General features: G+C 41.7%; 3 protein-coding genes across 12 annotated transcripts in view; 1 reads left to right on the plus strand and 2 right to left on the minus strand.

Moving 5' to 3' along the window:
- The window catches only part of tfap2a (transcription factor AP-2 alpha), an 11,986-nt gene extending 10,320 nt beyond the window's left edge, over nt 1-1,666 (minus strand). For both annotated transcript variants that reach the window (XM_031850387.1, XM_031850386.1), the window contains exon 1: nt 1,509-1,666. In XM_031850387.1, the coding sequence (XP_031706247.1) occupies nt 1,509-1,559 (51 nt within the window). In that variant the 5' untranslated portion in view covers nt 1,560-1,666. The remainder of the gene's footprint in view (nt 1-1,508) is intronic.
- A 5,519-nt stretch (nt 1,667-7,185) lies between these two features.
- On the plus strand, nt 7,186-8,609 carry tmem14ca (transmembrane protein 14Ca). Of its 2 annotated transcripts, XM_031850495.1 has the most exons (5): nt 7,186-7,236; nt 7,694-7,778; nt 8,017-8,118; nt 8,255-8,342; nt 8,425-8,609. In XM_031850495.1, the coding sequence occupies exons 2-5, from the start codon at nt 7,703-7,705 to the stop codon at nt 8,480-8,482; spliced, it is 324 nt and encodes a 107-aa protein (XP_031706355.1). In that variant the 5' UTR covers nt 7,186-7,236; nt 7,694-7,702; the 3' UTR covers nt 8,483-8,609. The 2 variants fall into 2 exon arrangements, with proteins under 2 accessions (XP_031706355.1, XP_031706354.1); XM_031850494.1 differs by having other exon boundaries at nt 7,207-7,778.
- On the minus strand, nt 8,441-21,181 carry mak (male germ cell-associated kinase). 8 transcript variants are annotated; one of them, XM_031850485.1, is made up of 17 exons: nt 21,053-21,181; nt 19,503-19,603; nt 19,223-19,363; nt 17,577-17,631; nt 17,033-17,154; nt 15,961-16,043; nt 14,974-15,106; nt 14,621-14,792; nt 14,009-14,176; nt 13,284-13,529; nt 12,963-13,180; nt 12,523-12,662; nt 11,989-12,132; nt 10,898-10,984; nt 10,136-10,255; nt 9,741-9,836; nt 8,441-9,466 (listed from the first exon to the last, which is right to left on the minus strand). In XM_031850485.1, the coding sequence occupies exons 3-17, from the start codon at nt 19,324-19,326 to the stop codon at nt 9,306-9,308; spliced, it is 2,049 nt and encodes a 682-aa protein (XP_031706345.1). In that variant the 5' UTR covers nt 19,327-19,363; nt 19,503-19,603; nt 21,053-21,181; the 3' UTR covers nt 8,441-9,305. The 8 variants fall into 8 exon arrangements, with proteins under 8 accessions (XP_031706345.1, XP_031706346.1, XP_031706347.1 ...); XM_031850486.1 differs by lacking the exon at nt 15,961-16,043 and adding an exon at nt 16,519-16,598; XM_031850487.1 differs by lacking the exon at nt 10,898-10,984.
- Between the last annotated feature and the right edge of the window lie 855 nt (nt 21,182-22,036).

Consider the following 22,036-nt stretch of genomic DNA (forward strand, 5'->3'; position numbering starts at 1 on the left):
AGAGAGAGAGAGAGAGAGAGAGAGAGAGAGAGAGAGAGAGAGAGAGACTGTGGAGGGAGTGGAGAGAGAGAGAGACAAAAAGAGGGACACTCACTCCCCGTCTGACGAATCAGAGAGAGAGGGAGGGGGGGAAGGGGGGGGGGGGGGGCATTTTAAATGGGTCCCAGGGCCAAAGCGCAAAAGTGAAAGAAAGACATAGGAATGAAGGCAGGCTGGACCACAGACAGGGGGAAGAAACCATGGAAGGAAAAAACGTGCACCTCTGAACTGGGTGAAAATCCAGCAGACGACGTTATGGGCATTCCGAGCGGCTCATTTCTACCGCTCGCCTCTTTGTTTTCCACCTCAGACTCCGACAGCGAGTTGTCCACAATGGGTCTCTTTTCTCTCTCCTCTGTCTCCGCCGAATTAATCCTCCGGTTCCTCTTCGACTCCAAAAAAAAGCCAGAGTCGCACCCGGCTAACTTTATAATTTGAAACCCAGAAAGACGGAGAAAAATAAATTCCCCCAAGTCTATATGACAGGGCCGCGCGGATCCGGTGCTCTTACTCAACTTTTACACGCGGCTAAAAGAGCTCAACTGCCTCATCACACATTTTTTTTTTTAAATAATGAAGCACCGGGCTGTGACCGGATATCGATTGTGTATTTTATATGTTCTTATAATCTACCAGCGGGGAAAAAAGCAATAAAAAAAACACCACAACATGAACGCAGGAGGTGCCCAGCTTTTGTTTTCCTACTCCCGGCCGGCCCTATCCTCTCAGGACGCGGGTGGAAACACGTTTGACCGGCTTCTCCACTCCTAAACAAGTCCCTGATATTACTGCCAAACTTTGTCTATGGCCATAACAACAATCAGTGAGCGTATGCACTCCACACGTACAGGCACACACGCATTTTCTAACGGCTCATATTTCAAATAAATTAAAACTGAGGGGTAAATGTCCATGCCATTTGAGCAGTGAATGAAGCAGGCTGTGTTGGAGCTTTCATCTGCCATTTAGTCGAAAATATTTATTTTAATTAAATGCATGGTGTATATTATTTTTAAAGTTTCCACGAGTCGTTTCATATTTGGATCTAATTTTTTTATGGGAATTTAAAGAAGAAAAAAATAAATAACTGGTGTGAATTTACTCAAGCAACTAACATTTTAAATAAAGCAGTTATTGCCATAATGCCAAATTGTTATTATAATTATCATTAGCATTATTGTTGTAGTTATAATTCTTATAATTTATATTATTATTCGTATTATTCATTATTATTACTGTTAACTTCTAATTGTACTCTACACAAATGCACAAAAAGAACAACCTATGAAATTAATTAATAAAAACATGGATCTATTCCTTTCTGCACTTGAATTAAATGTGTTCACTAACAGCTGTCAAAGGAATGACATATTTGGATCAAAACAATACAACACACCCCTGAAATGATCATCTTAAAAAAAAATTCAAAAGTTAAATTAAATTAAACAAATCAAAGAGGAGCCCCTTACCTCGCAATCTTCATATTTAATGTTATCAGTTAATTTCCAAAGCATTTTCATGGATTGTTGAGGTGGATATTGAGTGAGGATATCGCCTTAGTCTTGTTTTCACTCAGTGAATTGTGCTCCCCGCTCAGAAAAACTACTTTTATTGAAGCTGTGGGCTTCTGTCTGTCTTGCGCTCTGAGGTCTCCCTCTAATGGTGGAAGTGAAGGGCTGGAGCAGCTCTGTAATAACACTGGCACAGGGCCTCATTAGCATATCAACAGCCGTTTGATTCCCCCCCATCTGCTCACACAACACCAATGGACAACGCACAGGTAAAAACTAAAGCTGCAAGACGCTACACATGCTTATTACTCCTACTGTTCAGTGAGGTGTGTGTGTGTGTGTGTGTGTGTGTGTGTGTGTGACTGTTTGTTGAGGGGGGGAGGAGGGTACAGCCATGCATGGGGATCTGCATGCACCTGGGACGGTTTCTACAAGTCGAGGCTTGACAAAAGCACATTAGACTCCAGAAATTCTATTTTAACGTTAAATTTGCATGATAAAAAAAAATGTTTTACAGATGTCTTTGCTATAAAAATCACTTACTTTTTGCTGAAGTGCACTGACTCAGTCCTGCACATCCCAGTGTCTTATCCATTACTTCTCTCGGACAGCAGACCAATGCAAATGCAACCCTGCCACACACTTTGTTGCCAACCTTGATTTTTTTTTTTTTTAACTCTCAAACTGTTATTTTAATCCCATTGAGAGTGGAGACCTTGAGAGGCTATTCTTCTAATGTTATGTTAAAAGGGTGAGCCATTCGGAGCGGCTCTACAGGTCCATTGACTACCTGTAAGGGCGCAGGGTTTGGGGGGGGGGGGGGGGGGGGGATGTAAATAATTAACACAACAACATGGCCTTGTTTCATTTGAATGAGCGGCTCGGGGAGCCTGGCTCTGCCCTGTCGCCGGCCGAGCCTTCACCTCAGCAGGTCGTGGGTCAGCAGACAGGTCGCCAGCTCTTTAAGGCGTTGGCTCCTCTCGTTTAAAAACCTGGATTACCATTTTTGGTGGAGTGCCTTTTTGCAAGCAGTTAGGCTATTAATGAGAATGGAGCTATGAAACTGGCTGACAATGACAGCTATGCGAGTGTCTTTCTTTTCCGGCCTGGTTGTCTGTAGTGATGATCTTTTCTCTCTCTCTCTCTCTCTCTCTCTCTCTCTCTCTCTCTCTCTCTCTTTTTTAAAACGAGTGAAACTAAAGTTTTCTGTTTCATCAGGTCGTCTATTTTATCCTCCACACCTCACAAAACAAGGCCATGGTTTCAGTGGCGAGACCAGACTCTTTAAGTCCACTATGGGATGTTTTGTAACTTGTGAGTTGAGAACATGTAATGCGAACGTGGAACCGCTGTGAATATATGCGAAGTGCAGGCTGCATTTATGAAAAGTCAGATCTCACCTCAAAGGCGCAACGACACATTGTTAGAGTAAGGGCTGCGTTGAATATAAAAAAAACAATACTCCAATTTGGACAAAACCACATCTCGTGTCTTGTTTCCACACATTTCTAATTTATGATCAAAGACATGACCGTGCATCTGAAAGGCGTGTGCAGTCATTACAGCCTATAACAACATGCGATCAACATCCTCGGGCTTCCACGGTAAAAAAAAAAAAAACTACGAGATGGCTGTGAGGCTACAGAGTTTTCCAAAATAAAAGAACTTCTTTGTATGATCTCCTGACGGATTAAAGCTATGCGTCTTTAAACTACCTGCACCACCTCTCTTTACAAAAGATTTCGCGAGAGCAGCCTCTTCCTACAACAAGTCGACACTTTGACAGTTTTCATGGATTTCCACCGCCGTGTCTTTGTCTTAAAGTAAGCAGCACATTAAGCAGCACATACCTGCCATTCTCCCATTTTGCCCATAATTGACATTCTTTGTCTTCTGCTGCCTTTGGTGGTTTTTGGTCGATCCGGTGCCGTGTCTATCTCATTGAGCCTTCGGTCCCAAACTAAACCTTTACTTTTTTTCTTTTTTCTTTTTTTTTACCTGACCGGATCGTCTCACCTGGCCATAAAAAAAACGGTGCGGAGCCACCTGGTGACGCATGCGCAATGCTCCGGATGTGGACGAGAAAGGAGAAGCTACCTGGGAAGAGTTAAACAGCCTATTTTGTCTGGGAGCTGTGTCGGCCTCTTTTGTCTTCAAAGACAAGTCAATGAGTTTTTATGAAACAGTAAATTATAAAACGAAACAAAAAGAAAGCTCGACATTACTTGTTGAGGAAACTCTGAGATACCAGCCAGCACTAGTCTAATCCCAGCCATTGCTATTAATAAGACATATTTATTATACTTGCAGAATTTCAATTTAAGTTAATGTTAACATATACAATACATTTTAATCGAATGATCACTTCTTTACATCAGGTGAATTTACATCAAACATTATTTTCGTTTATAAAAAGTGTGAAAAACTATGATGTGGTTTACCTTCCCCTTCATTTATGGTAAAACTGAATTTATAAATATGACTTATTAGAGAGTAAAACAAGATAATTAAATAGTTTGGACCAAAGTAAAGTTATATTAAATTATATGGGTAATATGTTTGATAGTTATCTTTCCTTTTTTCTTCTTCTTTACTGTTTTGTCTAGAAAACATGAATTCTCACTGCAAATGAAACTGTGTCAAGTTAAAAACTTGAAGGTTAACTGCCAACATCATTACTTCTACACAGAAAGCTACCCAGCTATTGTGAGGGTCATTATTTATTTATCCACTGTTTATTTCTAATACATACTTATGTAGACCCCTCGGGCCAAGAGCGAATGAGCTCTCCCTCTCTCTGTCTCACACACGCACGCATACTAACACACACACATCCACAGAGGAGAGCAACACGTGCGCTCACATGGGTGATAATGGTCGAAGCTTTAGTCCAAAACCCCTTTTTGTCCTCTTTCAAGTTCCTGACGGAGCAGACACACATTCAGACAGCACGTCGCTGCCAGCTGCACGTCGGTTCCCTCACTACATCAAACCTTTATATTAAACATATTTAATGCATGCACTGAGATTATTGGATACACTTTTGACGGAAAAAATACATCTCTTTTTGCATTTTATCCTATTATAGTTGTTTTATTTTTGTGCCATTGCATAATTCCGCATTGGATCTATATATTTTATTTTGTTTGCAGTGTTAATATTTAAAACAAGCCTTCATGTTTGACTTCAAAGGCGAACACATTTTAACTACACACACAATACCTGCAGCTATAAAGACCTCACCAGGACTGGACAAAGGAGAGGGGGGGGGGGATCAGAAATATTGTTTGGGGCTCTGCGCACTAAGGGAGGAGTAAGTTTTAAAGCAGAGCTGTCTGAGAGTGGGTTACTCTCAGACAGGAGCGGGGTCCCCTTTGGATATCCAGGCTGTTTGTCTAGAGCTTGGTTTCAACCACTTCCACCATCGCACTGGGCCTCCGGCAACGTTCAGCTTCCTAAAAACTGCGAGCTGTGTTTAATAGGCGTCGGCAACGGCTGCCCCCGAGGCAATGTGTATGGCCATTCACATTTATACAAATTACAATAAATTATTATTGTTGTAATTATTGTTGTAATTATTATTATTATATGTAATATTTTCTGTATTTGGTATTGGTGTTGTTGTGTGTGCGTGGGTGTGTGGTAGGCCTACTGGTCCGCGTCTCGTTCAAAAACATGCTGAGACATAAACTGCGTAAATTACGCGGTCCATTGACAATTTTTTCTACTTTATTTTCTCTCCTCCTTCCCTTGTTGTATTGAAGTATTGGTCGGCGATGGGACTGATTCCTTGTCCCCCACGAGTTGTTATTTAGAAGTTGGAAAATGATCTTAGAAAAGATGCCCAGCTTGATTTTCTTGTTGTTGCAGACTCACTCCAGCTGGACGTGTCAGCCTGCTGAGGACGGTGCTATCCCGGTACAGAATCCCCACGTAGCTCCGTGAGATCAATGGGTGTCTGTTGAGTGAGAAGGTTTCAGGCCCATTGTATGAAACGCTGCTTCCCAAGGGTGATACATTGTATCATAGCGCCACCTTGCTTCCGGAGATGGAAGACAATATTGTAGGTAATTGAAACCAAATGAGAATGTGTGCGCAGCGAGCATTCCAGTAAGTGGAACTGCCAAACCGATGCCAGTCCAAAAAAAATAGCAGGTGGTTAAAAGGAACATGTTCAAATTAGTGAAATATACAAATATAGCCACGGGTCAGAATTCAGGCAAATGTCAGGTTTATCACTCGCATGTTTCAAATTAAATAGACGACATTCATTGGGTTTATAAGCCTTTTTCTTTATATTTTGACCTTAATCCACCTGTTTTCTTTATGAACACTAATCACACTTCCAAAGACTAAACCTGTCCATTTTCACGGTGATCACCCAACAAGGCTCCAAATACTGAAAACACATATTCTGATGCAGTTACAGGTGATATTTTGTGTATTTTTCTCTGAATGTAAAGCAAAATATATTAAAAAGGGAGAAAAAAATCAAGTCCAGTTACAGTTTAGAGATGTTGGGGGTATGTCTTCAACACAACTTAATCTAATCCTGCGGTGCCATCTTGTGGTGGTAAAAATAAAAGGTCCCACTCTAGTGTCTGACGACCATCAACGGTCCTTTGAGGTCCTGCAAGGCCTGTAGTTTATCTTCACTGTTATGTCATAAACTGTTTGTTCCGCTACAACAGCATAGGAAAAATATTTTTTTATGGAGACATGTCAAACAACAAAGGTCCTCATAGATGATAATCCTGAGAGGAACTTACTTTGAAATGATGGTCTGTTGACTAATGCACATCGATGTGGAAACAGATGGGGAAGCTTTGCTCAGGGGCGCAGAATTAATCTCAGGAGGTGGCAGTGTCAAATTATGTGCGACAAATAAATAGAATGATTATGTCAAACATGTTAATTAATCACTAATCGTACACACACGGCAAATTGCTACTGTTACTTTCTGCCTGCAGAGACAAACATAAAGGCCTCATAATATTTTATGTACAATATACTACGTTTAATAAACATTAGGAATGGAATGAATCTTAAATATATATATATATATATATATATAGATATATATAAACGATTTTACTGATTACTGATACTGGGGATTGAAATTACTTCTGCGTTCAAGCACAGTAGAGAGTTAATAAAAAGCTCAAGTGCTATGATGTAATTGTAACTGCTACTCACAGTAGTCCAGTTCATGAAAACCAGGGAAGAAACAAGGCTTGTGAAATGTATTTACATAAAACATAAAACATACTTCTGCAGCAGCTAGAGTATCGTCAGTCATTAAGCTACAAACACACAGTAGCATACATGCTATATCATGGCAAGTGATAGTTATAGTCATAGTCATAGTTAGAAAAACACTTTTTTTTCAATGTCATCAACTACACTTGGTTTGGTGAATGTCAACCAAAAGTTTTAATTTAAAAAAAAAAAAAATACATCTTTGAAAATGTGAAAAGTTCATATCAGAAAAAAACGCCATCTATTGTTAATTTATTATCATTGTTTGTACAAATTCCGCCTCTCGTGAACGCAGCACTTGCCTCCAAAGCAATAGGGCCTACATTTCCCATCAGCACCGTAGCGCGTGTTATGTGCACCAATAATTTGTGCCCGGTGGAGAACAGGCTGCCGTTGGTTGTGACAGAGGACAAACTGAAAGAGCAAGGTTGTATGTGGCTTCATTTGCGTTTCAAGCTTCCTTTTGTGACAATGTCAGACTTGATAAAGCTCAAATTGTTCTACAAAAAAGTGGCGTAGGTTAAATATTCTGTGAACCTTCGTGTAAGCGATGCACGTGTGTTAGTTGTCTGTGCTCCTGGCGCGCTTGCTAAAACTGTACAGCAGCTAGCTTAATCTCAAAATCCAGACGCACCCATGCACCTTGGAGTTGGCCCACAATGTAACGATTTGTGATCAAAAACAGACGAACGCAGCTGTGTGACAGCGGGGGAACACTTCCTCAGAGGAAACATTGTTTCTATATCTTTTATTGCCTCAGCTAGTTTTCTATAACAGCTCTGTGTCGCAGCCCTCAGACATTCCTTTGGGCATTTTTGCATCTGTAAGTGAACAGTAGGAAGTCGTCTGAATTCAATAGTTACCGTGAACACAACAATTTGCAGGTGTCCAACATGTCTGCGGATTGGGTCGGATATGGATATGCAGCCCTCATTTCATCCGGGGGAGTCATTGGTTTTGTGAAAGCAGGTATGTAGAGCACTTTTTTATTTTTACATATCATTGCATCCCTCAATTTCCAGTAAGAAGAATTAGGATAACCACAGTCTTACAATCTTTAAAATGTATAGTATACCTAATTGCCTTCTAAGTATCTATATTCATTAAATTCTGCACTATGAAACTGAAATACTTTACTCCCATAACACACCAGTGTATGCATGCTCTCAGGTGCAGGTGTTGATCTGCTGTGTGTTTTTTCTTGAAGGCAGTAAACCCTCCCTTGCTGCGGGTCTTCTCTTCGGTGGCCTCGCAGGTTTTGGTGCCTACCAGATCTCCAACGACCCCAAAAATATTTGGGTGTCCCTCGGTTGGTATACTGTGACTATACTGTATAGCGTGCATGCGTTGCATGGAGATAAACTATGTGACGAGTGTATATAGTGAATACGTTAACAGTGATGTGTCTCTGTGGTCATAACGCACTCTGATTTTCTATCTTCCAGCTACATCCGGAGCTCTGACTGCCGTCATGGGAAAGAGGTTCTATGGATCCAGGAAGTTCATGCCAGCCGGCTTGATGGCTGCAGCAAGGTATCTATTTCATGCCATTCATATGACTCGCACACACAAACATATTCAGGGATGTGACATGTCCTTTTCTTTCTGCTTCCAGTCTTGTGATGGTGGGGAAGCTTGGGTTGACATTGCTCCAGAAACCGCAGGAGTCCTGATGGAGTCGAGATTCTGATGCGCACCCCATCTTCTTCTGTTCCAGGAGCTTCCTGACAGCATTTGTAATTTGCTGTTAATGTCATTTTGTAATGGATGAAATATAGTACCTTGTTTATATAATAGGAATGGTCGTCTTGTCCTTTTTGAGCGAATGCATTATGAACTTTCATGTATTTATTTGTATAAAAGGTTTACAAAATGCTCAGTTAATAATACAAAGAGGTGTGCAGTACACAGTAAGTTGAAGTAATCCTTTTTGTAGCCATTACACTGAAGATTTTGTTACGGGAATAAAAGCAGAGGGAACATAGCATTGCAGGAGCTGTTAATAAATTACTGATTATGCTTTGTCATCAGTAGTAAAACAATACTTGACAATGAGTACAAAAAAAATGAAAAGTTATGCTACAATTAAATCCTACTCACAATACAACACTAACAGCATAATTGGCTCACACTGGCTCCTTCAGGAAAGCAGTGGGATTGTCAAGCAGACGGGATCCGTCTTGGTTCAGCATCATGGCAACCGTCACCTTCAAAATATACAGACTCCATGCACACTTACAGGTGCATCACTGGGAACAAAGTGATGCCATTGTGGCAGGGAAAATGTCTCCTTGAAGAATGTGGGAAGGAACATCTTGTGTGACTACTTTTTGTCCTCTACCAGATCTACCGCCGTATTGGATTCAGATTGTTTCAGGGGACATGCAGCATTTCCCCCAGGTTGGAGTGTGTTTAGGCTTAACTTCCTTCCAAAGATGTGTACCACTAGGCAACAGTCCCAACAAGCGGTAGAAGCTGCATGGCCTTCTTTCTGAACTACCGAGTTCCACCGTATTTGGATGTCCAGTCCACCCTGCCGTGGACAGGCTGCACGGGGGGAGCTCTGGTCAGGAGATTCCCGGAAGTTTTCCCCAGGGCCGAGTAGCTGCTCCCCTTCATCTGAGTTCTGTCTGCCCTCCTCTTCCAGCCCTCGTAATCTGGAGGAACAAGCCTGTCAGTCATTTTGTCTCCAATATATACAGTGATAATGCAGTATCTATATAGTCAGGTATCTGTCTTTAAACACTGATGCCAGCTTATAAAATGGCATCAAAAGTAAATACAAAACCGGTATTGTTGGTAGCAGCAAAAGCAACGGACAGCAATAACAATACAGGACATCTTTTTTTCCTCTATCAACACAAGTAATCACGCCAGAATCATAAAACAAAATCAACAAAAGCCTAATAGCAACTATTATAATGGCAATACCTTCATTAGTTTCGCTCAAAGATGATTCGGATATGGCCTTGGGCTTTGCAGATTTCGATCTGTCTTTTTTATTATCAGGAGAAGAAGACAGATTGACTGAAAGAGTGAAAAGAAAAGAGGGGAAACACAGTGCCAGTGAGTGAGAGTTTGGATGGAAATAGTGCGAGCAAGAAACTGGAAACTGAATAGAGTAAAGGAGCAGGAATCTGTCAGGCACGGCATGATGGCCGAGTGCTGGACGGCCATACAAGAGGGCGGTTATTCTTACAGAATACATCGACTGTTTTAAGATTTGATGAGTGCAACCTTTTGAGCCGGATATGAGGGGAGGTTATCCGACCCACAAGTATCAAGAATCATTTTCTCAGCTTCACGTGGATGGAATAAAAGCTTACTTGCGTGCTGGCCAGCCAAAGGGGCAAGCTGGATTCTCTGCCCCACTGAGCCCACCTCTTTCTTTTGGACTGAAGGGATATAACCACCAGAGAGGTTGTATTTGGTGCTTACAAAGTTCCCTAGAAGAGGAGAAAGACACAGTTCATGGGTCTTTATTTGTTGTGTTTTTTAATGTTACAGCCTCCATGTATCATACAAGCTAAAACAATGTGCGACATTTAAAATACTTTGTAAACACACCTAATAGATGTTCTCACACTTGGCTTTACTGATACAAATGATTTGTGTGAACGTGTGTGAAGTAGCTACTGCATATACAACAGCTACTGAGGACCCAAACAAATGACTAAGGCCGTGTGATTGAAGTCATTCAGCTTCCCCGGCGTCTCCATCGATCTGCCTCACCAGCAGCCACAGATGGTTATCAGTGTAGTTAGTGGAAAGCCTCATTGTTCCCTTATGAAGATGTTGTGGTTGTAGTGCAATTTAACATCTATTTAGCCACTGGAGTTCTCTGGTTAAACTGTGTATTTGTACCCTTGTCTCCTGCTGAGCCTTTAGCAGCTGCTTTCTTTCGCATGTTAAGTCACTGGGTGAATACCTGAAGCTTGTTGTATCAGCCAACTACAACTACAACCACAATGTTGGTAGACACAAAAGAGCTTCAGCATAGCAACTTAAGAGTTAAGTCAATTCACAACTTAGCTTCCAACTGTGAAAAACAACAAAGCAGTTCACTTGAAGTCATCTCAGTGAAATACCTTTGGAGAGATCGATTTTCTCCAGTATTCTCTCTTTAACAACAGTTTTCTCTGGTGGGCTATCCTCACATTTAGAGGCATTCTCTTCTAGTCTCGCACCAAATAGTAGAGTCGGAGGAGATATGCACGCAATCAGAGGGAAAGAAGAAGAAGAAGAAGAAGAAAAATATCATGCACATGTTAGCACTGACGAAGGTGCATCTCAGCTGAAAGTTGACAGAACGAGACAAAACAAAAAGAACGGTAGCACTTTTTTGTGATTTAAATGAGAAAAAAAAAATACATTCATGAGGTGTATTCATAAGTGTATCAAAACAAACGTTGGTGTGTGTTTGTGTGTAAGTGCTGGGAGGTGAGACAAATGAGCGGGGGGGGGGGGGGGGGGGGGGGAGGAGGGGGGGCGGGGGGGGGGGTTTCAGTTGAAGGTAATTTAGGGAGCACTTGATCTTCCACCGGCAGCCTTAATCTCATGAATAAGCAACAGTGAGGGAGAGACAGTGAAAGAAAGAGACAGAAGAGGAGAGCACAGCGGGGACACATATTGTGTCTGTCTACATGACAAATGATTTATAGTAGTCTCCCTTCTCTCAAGCCGCAGACACATAGGCTCACTCCTGACACTGCTTTTTTTTTTTTCAAGGGCTCCATAACTACTGATCAGGAGACATTAGCTGCATCATTAGCATTTGGTTCCTTTTGTGGCCCACAGAGGACGGTGTCATATTATGTAACAGTACATGACACTGACAGTCGCCAGGTTTCCACTGCATGGCAAAAGAAAGTGAGTCGCGGTGCTGGCATTACCCTTATCGCTAACTGAGTAAGGTCAATGTTTATTTTTGTTGCCAAACATAAGGTGTTGGCTCGGTTATAGATTCTCAAAAATATTTTTTTTCCACACTGGGTACGATGTGTTATTTTAAACATATTTGAGGGGTAAAATAAACAAAAGAAATATTCCCTGAAAAATTAGGACACAAAAACTGGCAAACTGTGACAAACAGTTAGTGAAATCTGGGAACCCGAGCCCCGTCCCACTGCACACTCCATCAAACTCTCTTAACACCTCTACATTAGAAGTTAGTCCTTACCTGCGTTGTCTCTGGTGACGGATAATCCTCCTCCAATAGGAGCAAGCGGTTTATTTACAGTGTTTGAGGAGTTCTCCCACAAATCCCGCAGCGTCAAACCACTCAACTCCTTATCTCCAGAAGTCTGATTCTTGCCGATCAACCCTTAAAGCAACATAAATATATGTTATGATCAGGTGGTTCCAGGTGAATGCAATGGTGCCTGATTGTATTTACTTGGTATGAGGACGATCCCTGGTTTAATGACCAATATTTATTGACATCTGTGTTAGTGGACGAGCTGATTTGAGTTTCTGAGGTTCTCTTAAGCTAGTAATTCCGGATTTTTGCAATCACAACATTCGTTACATAGCCCATTTATCAAAAGGTAAATACATCTACCAGCAGTCATGCTTGACAATAAATCACCTTACACAGATAAAAGAAAGCACATGTTATAAAAGAATATGCCGATTGCTTGTATAACACTACGTTTTGATGACCTCTTTCCATTGATAAAGATTACCCAATTGGCTGTTAGTCATGCAGTCCTACCTGGCAGGTATCGTGACTGGCTCAGATAGTGCTGCCGTGCAGCAGATCCTGGGAGATTAGAGTCCATTTGGCCAATCTTAACATTGTTGGGTAGCTTCGTGACTGTGCTGAAGGAATACAGAGGTTTCTGCTCCTTGGGCCTGAAAACAGAAACCAGACATTTGAAGGCCAAACAGCACCTAATGTGTTTGAGAGAAGCGCATCACATAAAGTTTTATCAAATTATTAAATCATGAAATAATTGATGTGCATAGATCATGTTTTAAACTACATATGACAATCCTTCACAACTCAGATAACATATCGTCTCAAATAACGCATGAGACAGCTAAATTTAACACATATTGTGGCGCTCTGCAATGCACTGTTGCTTACATCAATGCTTACATTTTCTTTTCCAAATTGCAAATCCAGTCCTGTTAGGACCTCAAAGCACCTACTGTGGGCGGTGCTCCTTCAGGCTCCCCTCCTCCTCTGCGTTCCCCAGGCTGGGTTTCTTGGAGTTGGAGGCGGCGGTTTCTGGCGGGTCGGATTCCTCCCAGCTGTCTGAGATCTTGGCCACTGTCTGACCCCAGCGACGACGGCCACTCTTCAGCACCCCCGTCCCACCACCACCACCACCACCAACGCCGTTCTCACTGCTCAGCGGCGCTGCTTTCTGCAGATGAAGACAATACAATTGTCTTACAAGTCCTTCTCCTTAGAAGATCTATAACATGAAATACAATAAATAAAGGTCTGATTTGCATGAAGGCACTCACTGCATGGCTGAGGCCTCCTGGTTTACTCTCAGCTTGGGGAAGGGGAATCTGCTGAAGAGGCTGTTGATGTTGGTTTCTGGAGGAGGATGTGGAGGCTTTGGAGTCAGAGGAAGACTGCTGAGGATCAGCCTTGGACTCTGAGACCTGCTTCTGGGCCGGCGGCCTGGCCTGGACCTTCTTGATCTCCTGGCTCTGAGGGCAAGGCCCTAAGATCTGGCCTACCTGGAAGTAGGGGTAACGCAGGGCCTAGACAGGCAGAGAAAGGAAAACAGCATTGTTGTTCAGAATAGTCTGCAACCTTATGTGCTCCAAAACACTAGAGTCAATGACTTTAACCCCTATACATACAAACATGAATCAGACCATCGTGTTGCCACGATCAACACGATCAACATCCCAGTCATCGTGATGACTGGGATGAGGATGCTAATGCAATCTCAGTATTGGGGCAAGAGATAATCTGCATGTAGTGGTGAGTCTTGCACTGTAATTGAAATAATAATTTTTTTTTAGGTTTAAAAATGAAAGTGTGTCCAAATAAGTCGTTGAATCACAGGTAATACTTAGGCCAATCGCAGACATATGATGCTTTGTCCCCCTATGTGCTGATTTATGGTACAGAAGGCTTTCACTCCCAATAAATGGCATTTACATTGACCATACATGGCAAATGAAGCTTTGACTTCTTACTGTATAACCTGACCGTTAGGTTTGGTTTTGCCTACCTGTACAGCAGTGGGTCTTTTTTTGGGGTCCCACTGCAGCAGGTCCCTCATCAGGGCGATAGCCTCATTGCTGGCATTAGGGATGAGGGTCTTCAGGTGGGTCGGCACACATTGGGGAAAGCGAAAGTTCATAGCAGACGCTAGTTGGTGGCCCTCTGACCAATCCGTCTAAGGAAAGAAACAATCAGATGTTGTTCATTGTTATATTTATCACTTTTCCCCTCTTGTGCGCTAATACACTTTTATAACCATGCAATACATCCCATGAACAATGGAACATATACAGTACAGAAGTGGTTGGTTCCTGGTTACTGCCCTTGTGGTTGAGGTCGCATACCATTTCAAGACCAGGGCATACCATAAATTGGCTTTGACCGCTCCTTGCTTAGCAATCAGAGGAAATAGTTATGGATTTGGGAAAAGTCTTTGAACGTATGTCTGCCAATTGTTCAGAGAGGGTAATGCTGGTCTTTGTCTACATATGGATTTACTTTGTAAAGAACTTAATTGAAAAAATATCCCCAATGATTTGATTTGGCTTATTGTTAACACATTTAAAACCTTGAATAAAGGTCACTTATTCCCACCTCACTCTATTCAGTTTCTTCTCACCTTTTTGACGGTGCCTAGGACTTGGCAGACCTTAAAGATCTCATCCACCTCACTGTTGCCCGGGAAAAGAGGTCTGAGAGTGTAGAGCTCAGCCATGATGCAGCCCACAGCCCACAGGTCAATAGGAGAGCTGTAGGTAGAGGACCTGAGCAGGACCTCTGGAGCCCGGTACCTGGACAGAAAACACACTCAAATAAACCAGCCGACAAGTCATACTGCATATCCGCACAAACAGAAAGCATAATGGGAATTTTACAAGGCTGAAGCTCTTGTCTGGTGTATCCCACTGTAACTGATGCTTAAGCAGTTCTCTGTGCCTTAGAAGGCTACTGATGCCCGGACACTACTCTCACCATCTGGTAGATACGTAGTCTGTGTAGGGGGGTTTGGAGCGGATCTCTCGGGCCAGTCCAAAATCTGCTATTTTGACCAGTTCTGGACCCATGCACAGCAGATTCTCCGGCTTCATGTCTCGATGAAAGAAACCTGTGGCGAGGTTAACATCAAGTTGAGCCACTGTGTACAGAGTCAACTCTATACAATGGCCAAATGACCAAATTACAATCATATGCAACTATTCTATATTAGTATTTTACATTCATTGCAAATGCTGCACAAAACTCACAGATAGCACAAGAAAAGGAAAACTAGGGAGCTGCTGAATGGGTGTATATTTGCCTTCGACAGCAGTGGCCCATGTTTGACGTATTGAGTATGTTGAGTATTCAACATTGACATTGTCATTATTTAAACATGGCAACAGTGTTTCTCTAACCTTAACCAAGCTGTCTTAGTTACCTAATCTTGCTTGTACAGTACTTTATTCACCACATAGATATGAAAGGGAATGTCTCTAAAATACAAACGTTGTCAGTGCATTTAGCAGTTACAGTATTAACTGTCACAGCCATGGCCGTGCTTATCCAGCTTAATTCCTAGTGTTCCTTGCGTTTCCCTCTGTCCTGTGTTTCCAGCACTTCCCCCCCCCCCCCCGTCTGTTTCTGTGTGCGGACGTTGTCCTCCTGGCTCTTCTTGCACCCCGACTCTGCTCATCATACACACCTGTCGGCAATCAGCTAATCATCCCTCCATGTCTGCACGCCTGCTTCATCAGCCTGCAGTATATCTACTCGACAGATTAAGTTAAATTCCTTGTATTCCTGTAACCTGTATTAATTCTGTATTCTGCGCTCCGGGATTCCTGTCGCCCCTTGTGGTGTCTTATCTGAGGGTCACACTAAATTACAAGACTCTTTTATTTACAATATATACCCAAACAAACTACTGAAATGTCGTGGTACTTTGAAACAGGTAAGGAATGATAGAGTAAAGCATCTTACCATGCTTGTGTACAAAAGCCAACCCAGACACCACTTGAAACATGATGTTCCTAATTTCATTCTCTGAGAACTTCTTATTCTCTCTTAACAGCCGACCAAAGAGATGCAAAGAAAAGAAAGGAAAGGGGGGGGGGGGGGGTAAAAGAGAAATTCAGCAAAAGCAGTTTTAAAAGGAAGAGAAATCCTAAAACAAAGCATGAGCGCTCTGAATGTGTGGAAGCATGTACTGTAAGGCAAACACAGACTGGCTGTGAGTGTGTTTGTTTGCATTTACGCATGCACAAGTTTAAATGAATGAGTTTCCTGTAATATTCTTAAAACTTGCACACATCCATTAGTTATAGAAATGCAGACCAATGAGTTAGATGAGGCAGCGATGAAGGGTTCACAAACTACAAGATTCTGATAAATGAATCACCAGTTTGACATTTCAGCTCTTTGGTTGACATATTCCATATTCCATAGCTTTTAAAAGTTTTCACGTTTCATCAATGAATCTTGCAGTATGCTGCCACTCTCATGCAATTGTAAGGCATGAAGGGAACACGGTACACCTACCGTGTTTGTGAATAAATGACAGGCCTTGTAAAATCTGAAAGCTTATGTTTCTTATCACTGATTCAGGGAACAACTTTCTTCTGTAAACATAAAATTGACAGAATTCTCATGAGCCGGGCTAATGTAAGAATCATTGCATACACATTGCTTGCACCTTGTACACAAACTAACTGGTAAGACAATGCTGAAAAAACAACAACACAGATGACGAACCCATGTGAGTGTAAGTGCAGAGTACACCTGGGGTTTCCAAACCAGCAAAAACATCAGAGCCCCCCCCCGAGAAGGTGTTAGCCTAGTGGCAGCTGTGTTCAAAGAAGAGCCTAATGCACGTCAACTCATGACAGCGAGGTGTGTTGACAGAAATAGGAAATATTCCACTTGTGCTCCAGAGTCCACTCTGACCAGATGCTGACATTTGGAAACTCTGTGTTCTGGTATTAAACTAAGCCGCTGTGTTATACACCTTCTAAAGACATTCGCCTGGCAAAAGTGCGGTATTTGCTCTTCTTACCTGTCCTTCATGAGCTGGTAGAGGTTCTCCTTCATATACTCAAAGACAAAGTAGAGGTGGTCGTTCTCTCTGATTACCTCCTTCAGTTTCACCACATTCGCATGGTTCAGCTTCTTCAGTGACTGGTGTGACAAGTCGTGGAAAAAGGGTAAGAATGATGTCACTCGTGTAATCGCACACAAATACATTCAATCTTTGCAATTGTGAATCAGAAAATGCCTGAGGGTAGTTAAGGGTAATGGGAGGTAGTAACTTTAAGTGCACAATAAAGAGACTGCAGAATTTTGTTTTTTTTAATGTGTAGAACATTAATTACCGCTCCCGATCATTTTTTCAGTGTGTGACATTTTTTAAAGCATGGGTTACAAAGTTGATTTGCAATATTTTAAATGCGAAGATGCGCAAAGAAAGCCAACTGTCAGCTGTGTTAAAGGAGCTGCCGTACATTATCGCGCAGCATTATCTTGCCAATAAAAATATATTTTCATCTCTGGAAGCAGCCAAAAGCTGTCCCATAACCTGTGCAAAGTATCACCATCCTTACCTTGACCTCTCTTAGGTTCATACATTCTTCCCATGAATAAAACTTCCTCTTCATTCTGTGAGAGAAACAGAGACATTAAGTTTGGAGTACAGGTCAGATATACATCAGCTAAAGAATGGAGGGCAACACATTTGCAGGGCATATAAATTACACCAAACATACAGAGAGTCCCTGTCTTTATACAATTCTTTTGTGTGTCTTTATCAATAATTGAGCTCCTTTTTTTTTTTTTTAGGAGTCTCCAATTTCAGCTCATTTCATTTCAAGAACAAAACCAGCAAACACTCTAGAATGTAAAGTGATATTAATTGCCATTCTGGACCGTATAGGCTTTATTGTTTTTCTTATCTACTTGAATTAAGTGTGAAATACATCTTTCTCAATGGCTGTATTGTCAGTTTTATCTAGTACGTGTTGCTATGTGCATTAAAAACCACACAGCAGCTGTTATACGGGACACCTGTAGGGATGGCTTATCTCCTCTGATCAAGTTGCCGCTGCCTCTAACCGGAGTTATTTAAGAGTTACAGAATGTGCAGATATCTTTTCTCCACCTGCCAGTTTCGTTGGTCCCTTTCACAATGTCGGCAACCTGACACACTCCCTCTACTTTCACTCCCTTTCACCGTCACCACATGTATTGTCTTGCACGGTAACCAAATGATCAACCGGTGGACGCATCTCCACGGTTTCTCATCTATTATTGAACCCTGCTGCCATGCTGCTCAAACAAAGGCATGTAAGCTGGTTTGTTTGGCCTGGTGATGGCAGGAAACCACGAGCCCTTCACTTTTCTTTTTTTTTTTTTTGATATGACATTTATCCAGAGCAAAATATGACAGTTTGAGTTTTTTAATATTTTGTCCTACTAAATATACTTCTGTAGTAGTATATGAAGTACATCTGCTTTGTAGAACTGTTAAAGTAGGTCAACATTCGATATACATTATTAAAAATATGGAGTAGGCCAGAGTTGACTTCCTACATTTAAAATCTAAAATACACTCGTGTTTATAGTGAACAAACTTGTACAAATGTGTACATGGAAAATTGGAACAAATACATCATATACTCTCTACTCTACTCTAATATTGTCACAATGAAATAACACAGTATTCTTTATTAAAATGTCTTGCTATCAATAATTGGATGATATTTTGGGGGTGATTATTGGTGCTTTTACATGATATTTTTTATAAACTAGGGGTACACAACATGGACTTTGACACAATTAATACCAAGTTTATTCATTTCACTTTTCACAGCAGCCATTTTGACATGTCATTACAGGGCTAACACATGTGTGATTGACAACATTAATTATGGCCCTGCTCATTTATGCCCTGGTATTGTGCAGGTTGGCTCACTGGAATGGCTTTGACACACAGATTACAGTGTGGCCTTAATTAAATGTACCAATGACACCTGTGTTTACCCTGCTATGACATGTCAACATGGCCGCTGTGAAAACAGCCAACTGTATAGCTTCACTAAAATGGAAAGCAGCCGTTTAAACTAGTGAGAGTAAATATTTAAGCTATGTCCAATAACCAAACTCCCACATAACATTCATATATATAGATATATTGCCCTGCTTTAACAGTGAGAAACTATATTTACATTTTAAAAATGATCACCATCCTCACCTCTTGATAGCCACCAGTTCTCCGGACTCGTTGCTTCTCCCCATCAGCACGCTGCCGTAGGTGCCGTCACCCAGCTGCCTCAGAGTGGTGTAGCGATTCATCATCTCTCAAGACGGTGTCATCAGCTTGTTAACTTTCCTTCTGCATAAAACAAGTTGAGGAAACACACCGCAGATTCATTGACCAAATGTCTTTTGCCCGGCCTCTTCTCGAGAAGAGTTCAACTGTTCTTTTCCCAGGAGGAAGGATTTTCAGTCGGCCACTGTGTCACCATGCTCACCAATTCTTGAAGATCCAAACTCATCCTGCAGTAACTGATCCGCTGTTGGAGAGGTTGGATCCTGGTGATCAGCCAAGAGTTGACACCGTGCCTTTTGGATCCTTTGGTGACAGTGAAGAAAAGAAACATCAGCAGCAGCATGTGGACACCAGTCAACTACAAATGCAGCAAATCTCACAACAGTTAGAAGCTTTACCCACTCCTGGATAATCCCCACTATACAGGATTTTTTTAATAGATCTGAGGACAAAGAAAAGCGACAACCATTTTTCTCTCAGTGAGGAGGATAAGGTGTGTGTCTCACTAGTAAGAGGCTCCAACATGACCACCCAAGAGAGATGACAAAGCCAGCCCTAGGCAGATTAGGCCCACAGGGATGTAAATAGGATGTTACATCATGCTTACTGGCACCGCGTCTGTCAAGAGGATTTGATTGGCGCCACAGTGATCACTCTTACGTTGTAGATTCAGGCAAAGGACTAGGAAACATAAACAGCGATTTTCATACAGTGACATTAAATGTTTTATTTTCCTTTTTAAATGCATAGCTGGTCACCCTGCGTGTAACTACAAGACTTGACCAAAGAACCCAATGCATACTCTGACATAATATGCGTAATGAAATGAAACCCTGTCATTTTTGGCTTTCCTGGTTGTAAATACTGAAATGCATACACATTATAAGCAATAAAAGCCAAATGATTGTGAGCATTTGGGTGTAAGGATTTAACACTTAAATGACATGCAGTTACAGATAAGCCAAGGGCAGCTGAACACAATGAGATATGTGTTTGATTCATTGGATGGGGCCAGGAACTCCCATCTAAAGAGAATCAGTGCAATTAGTAATGTGTAAATGTTTGAAGATTTGTCATCATTTTTGCATGCCGTAGTCTATATATACTCCTCAATTTATACTTTATTTTCCACTGCAAAGTAGAAATGATTTCTCTAAACAAAAACCCTGCTTGCTATTTCAGCCTCACTGAAACAATATGCAGTAAGACAAGTCGGGATGCCAGCCAGAGGACTGCTGGCTTGTACTCAGCTTTCACATATGGCAATCTGTTGTAGAGGGATTTAAAGGGAATTAAGATGTAGCCTGTCCAGGCCACAGGACATTAGCAGGCTATTCAAGGTCAATTATATTGAAAACAAAGGCAGACACAAACCTGACAGTGGAAAGCAAACAGTTACATTTGATCATGTTCCTTTAATATGTAATAAGGCCTAGGCCTACTTGGTAAAAGAAAGGTGTACTTTATTGCTTCCCATATGTAACTCTGCTGTCACGCACACAACGTAACACACAGCAGGCTATCCATAAAACAAGACGTCAGCCTAACTCTAAAGAAATAGCAGCTTTGACAAACCAGCTTAAACTTCTGTAGCCCATAATAAACAGTGCAACGTTGCTTCATCAGGAAAACATCAACACGAGAGAAACATTTGTTATTGACATGTCAGCTTTGACATTGCAACTCCCTGACCCCCTTTATTCAGGCCCATTCTTCTGTTTGCAATGATGTCCTTCTTTCTTTTAAACTCACCATTTAGTGGTGCAGTTCCGTTGCTCGGCCGTTTTCTGGTCCTGCAGATAACACGACGATTCTTCAGTTAAAATGCACGTAGTATCTAAACCTAGTTCTTACGATAAGGGCGCGTGTGTGCGCGCGTGACTCTCTCCCCATGGAAACGCACACACAAACGCGACGCTTGTTTAAGTTGCCAGGGGACGAGTGGCTTTGCGAGCGCAATGCTTTGTGGGACTGCGGAAGTGTAAAGCCTTACCCACAACGAAATTGAGAGTTTAATTAACTTTGAGTTGGCTTGATAGTAATATTAAATGAAGTCATTTTGTGTCCTAAAATATTTACAGTCTTGGAATTAGTCTGACAAAATTATATGAAATAGCCAACACAAAACAGGAACTACAGCCACAGGTGAAGGTTTTTAGTTTTTATGAACTACGTTATTTATACAGTAAGCTCCACACCAAAAGTGACAAGGATGAATAATTTGTTCCCAAAACACAGCTGCTTGAACTGAAAAAAAGTCTGCCAAACACGTGTCCCTTTTATTCCAGAGCAATCACAACACTGATATTTGGGATGACAAAAAAAGTGACAAGTGTGAGAGCTCTTCACTCCACCGCCTCTCTGGACACAGTTGTAATCCACGCGCTGCACCAATAGATGGAGCTGTCGGGCCGTGGTTTTCCATATCGACCAATAGAGAGCAAAGACGCGTTTAAGTAGTTTATTAATGGCTATTTATATTGGCCTTTGTTTCTTTGTAGCCCTTTGTGGCTTAATAAGTCGGCTACACCAAGCCAGCTGGACAGTTAAAAGTAATGAATCCATGGGATATAAAGGAATAGAACTGGCCAAAGCATGAACACACACCTTTTGATGTCGAAGCATCAACTTTAGCCTAGTTTTGTCCTCGCCATTGTCTCAGAGGTCGCAAATAATGATCCATATGTGTTGAATGCTTTATGTGCATTCATCCTTGCAGCCTACGAGTCACGGGTT

Source organism: Anarrhichthys ocellatus, unplaced genomic scaffold, assembly GCF_004355925.1.
Source record: "Anarrhichthys ocellatus isolate YVR2014 unplaced genomic scaffold, GSC_Weel_1.0 scaffold10, whole genome shotgun sequence".
Classification (NCBI taxonomy): domain Eukaryota; kingdom Metazoa; phylum Chordata; class Actinopteri; order Perciformes; family Anarhichadidae; genus Anarrhichthys; species Anarrhichthys ocellatus.

Excerpts from the sequence above, each read along its gene's own strand:
- tmem14ca (XM_031850495.1), top strand. The coding sequence starts at position 7,703 with ATGTCTGCGGATTGGGTCGGATATGGATATGCAGCCCTCATTTCATCC. Across the intron at positions 7,779-8,016 it reads CATTGGTTTTGTGAAAGCAG|GCAGTAAACCCTCCCTTGCT; the intron begins GTATGTAGAGCA and ends TTTTTCTTGAAG. Across the intron at positions 8,343-8,424 it reads GGCTTGATGGCTGCAGCAAG|TCTTGTGATGGTGGGGAAGC; the intron begins GTATCTATTTCA and ends TTCTGCTTCCAG.
- mak (XM_031850485.1), bottom strand. The coding sequence starts at position 19,326 with ATGATGAATCGCTACACCACTCTGAGGCAGCTGGGTGACGGCACCTAC. Across the intron at positions 14,793-14,973 it reads GACTACGTATCTACCAGATG|GTACCGGGCTCCAGAGGTCC; the intron begins GTGAGAGTAGTG and ends TTTTCTGTCCAG. Across the intron at positions 13,530-14,008 it reads AAAGACCCACTGCTGTACAG|GCCCTGCGTTACCCCTACTT; the intron begins GTAGGCAAAACC and ends CTGCCTGTCTAG.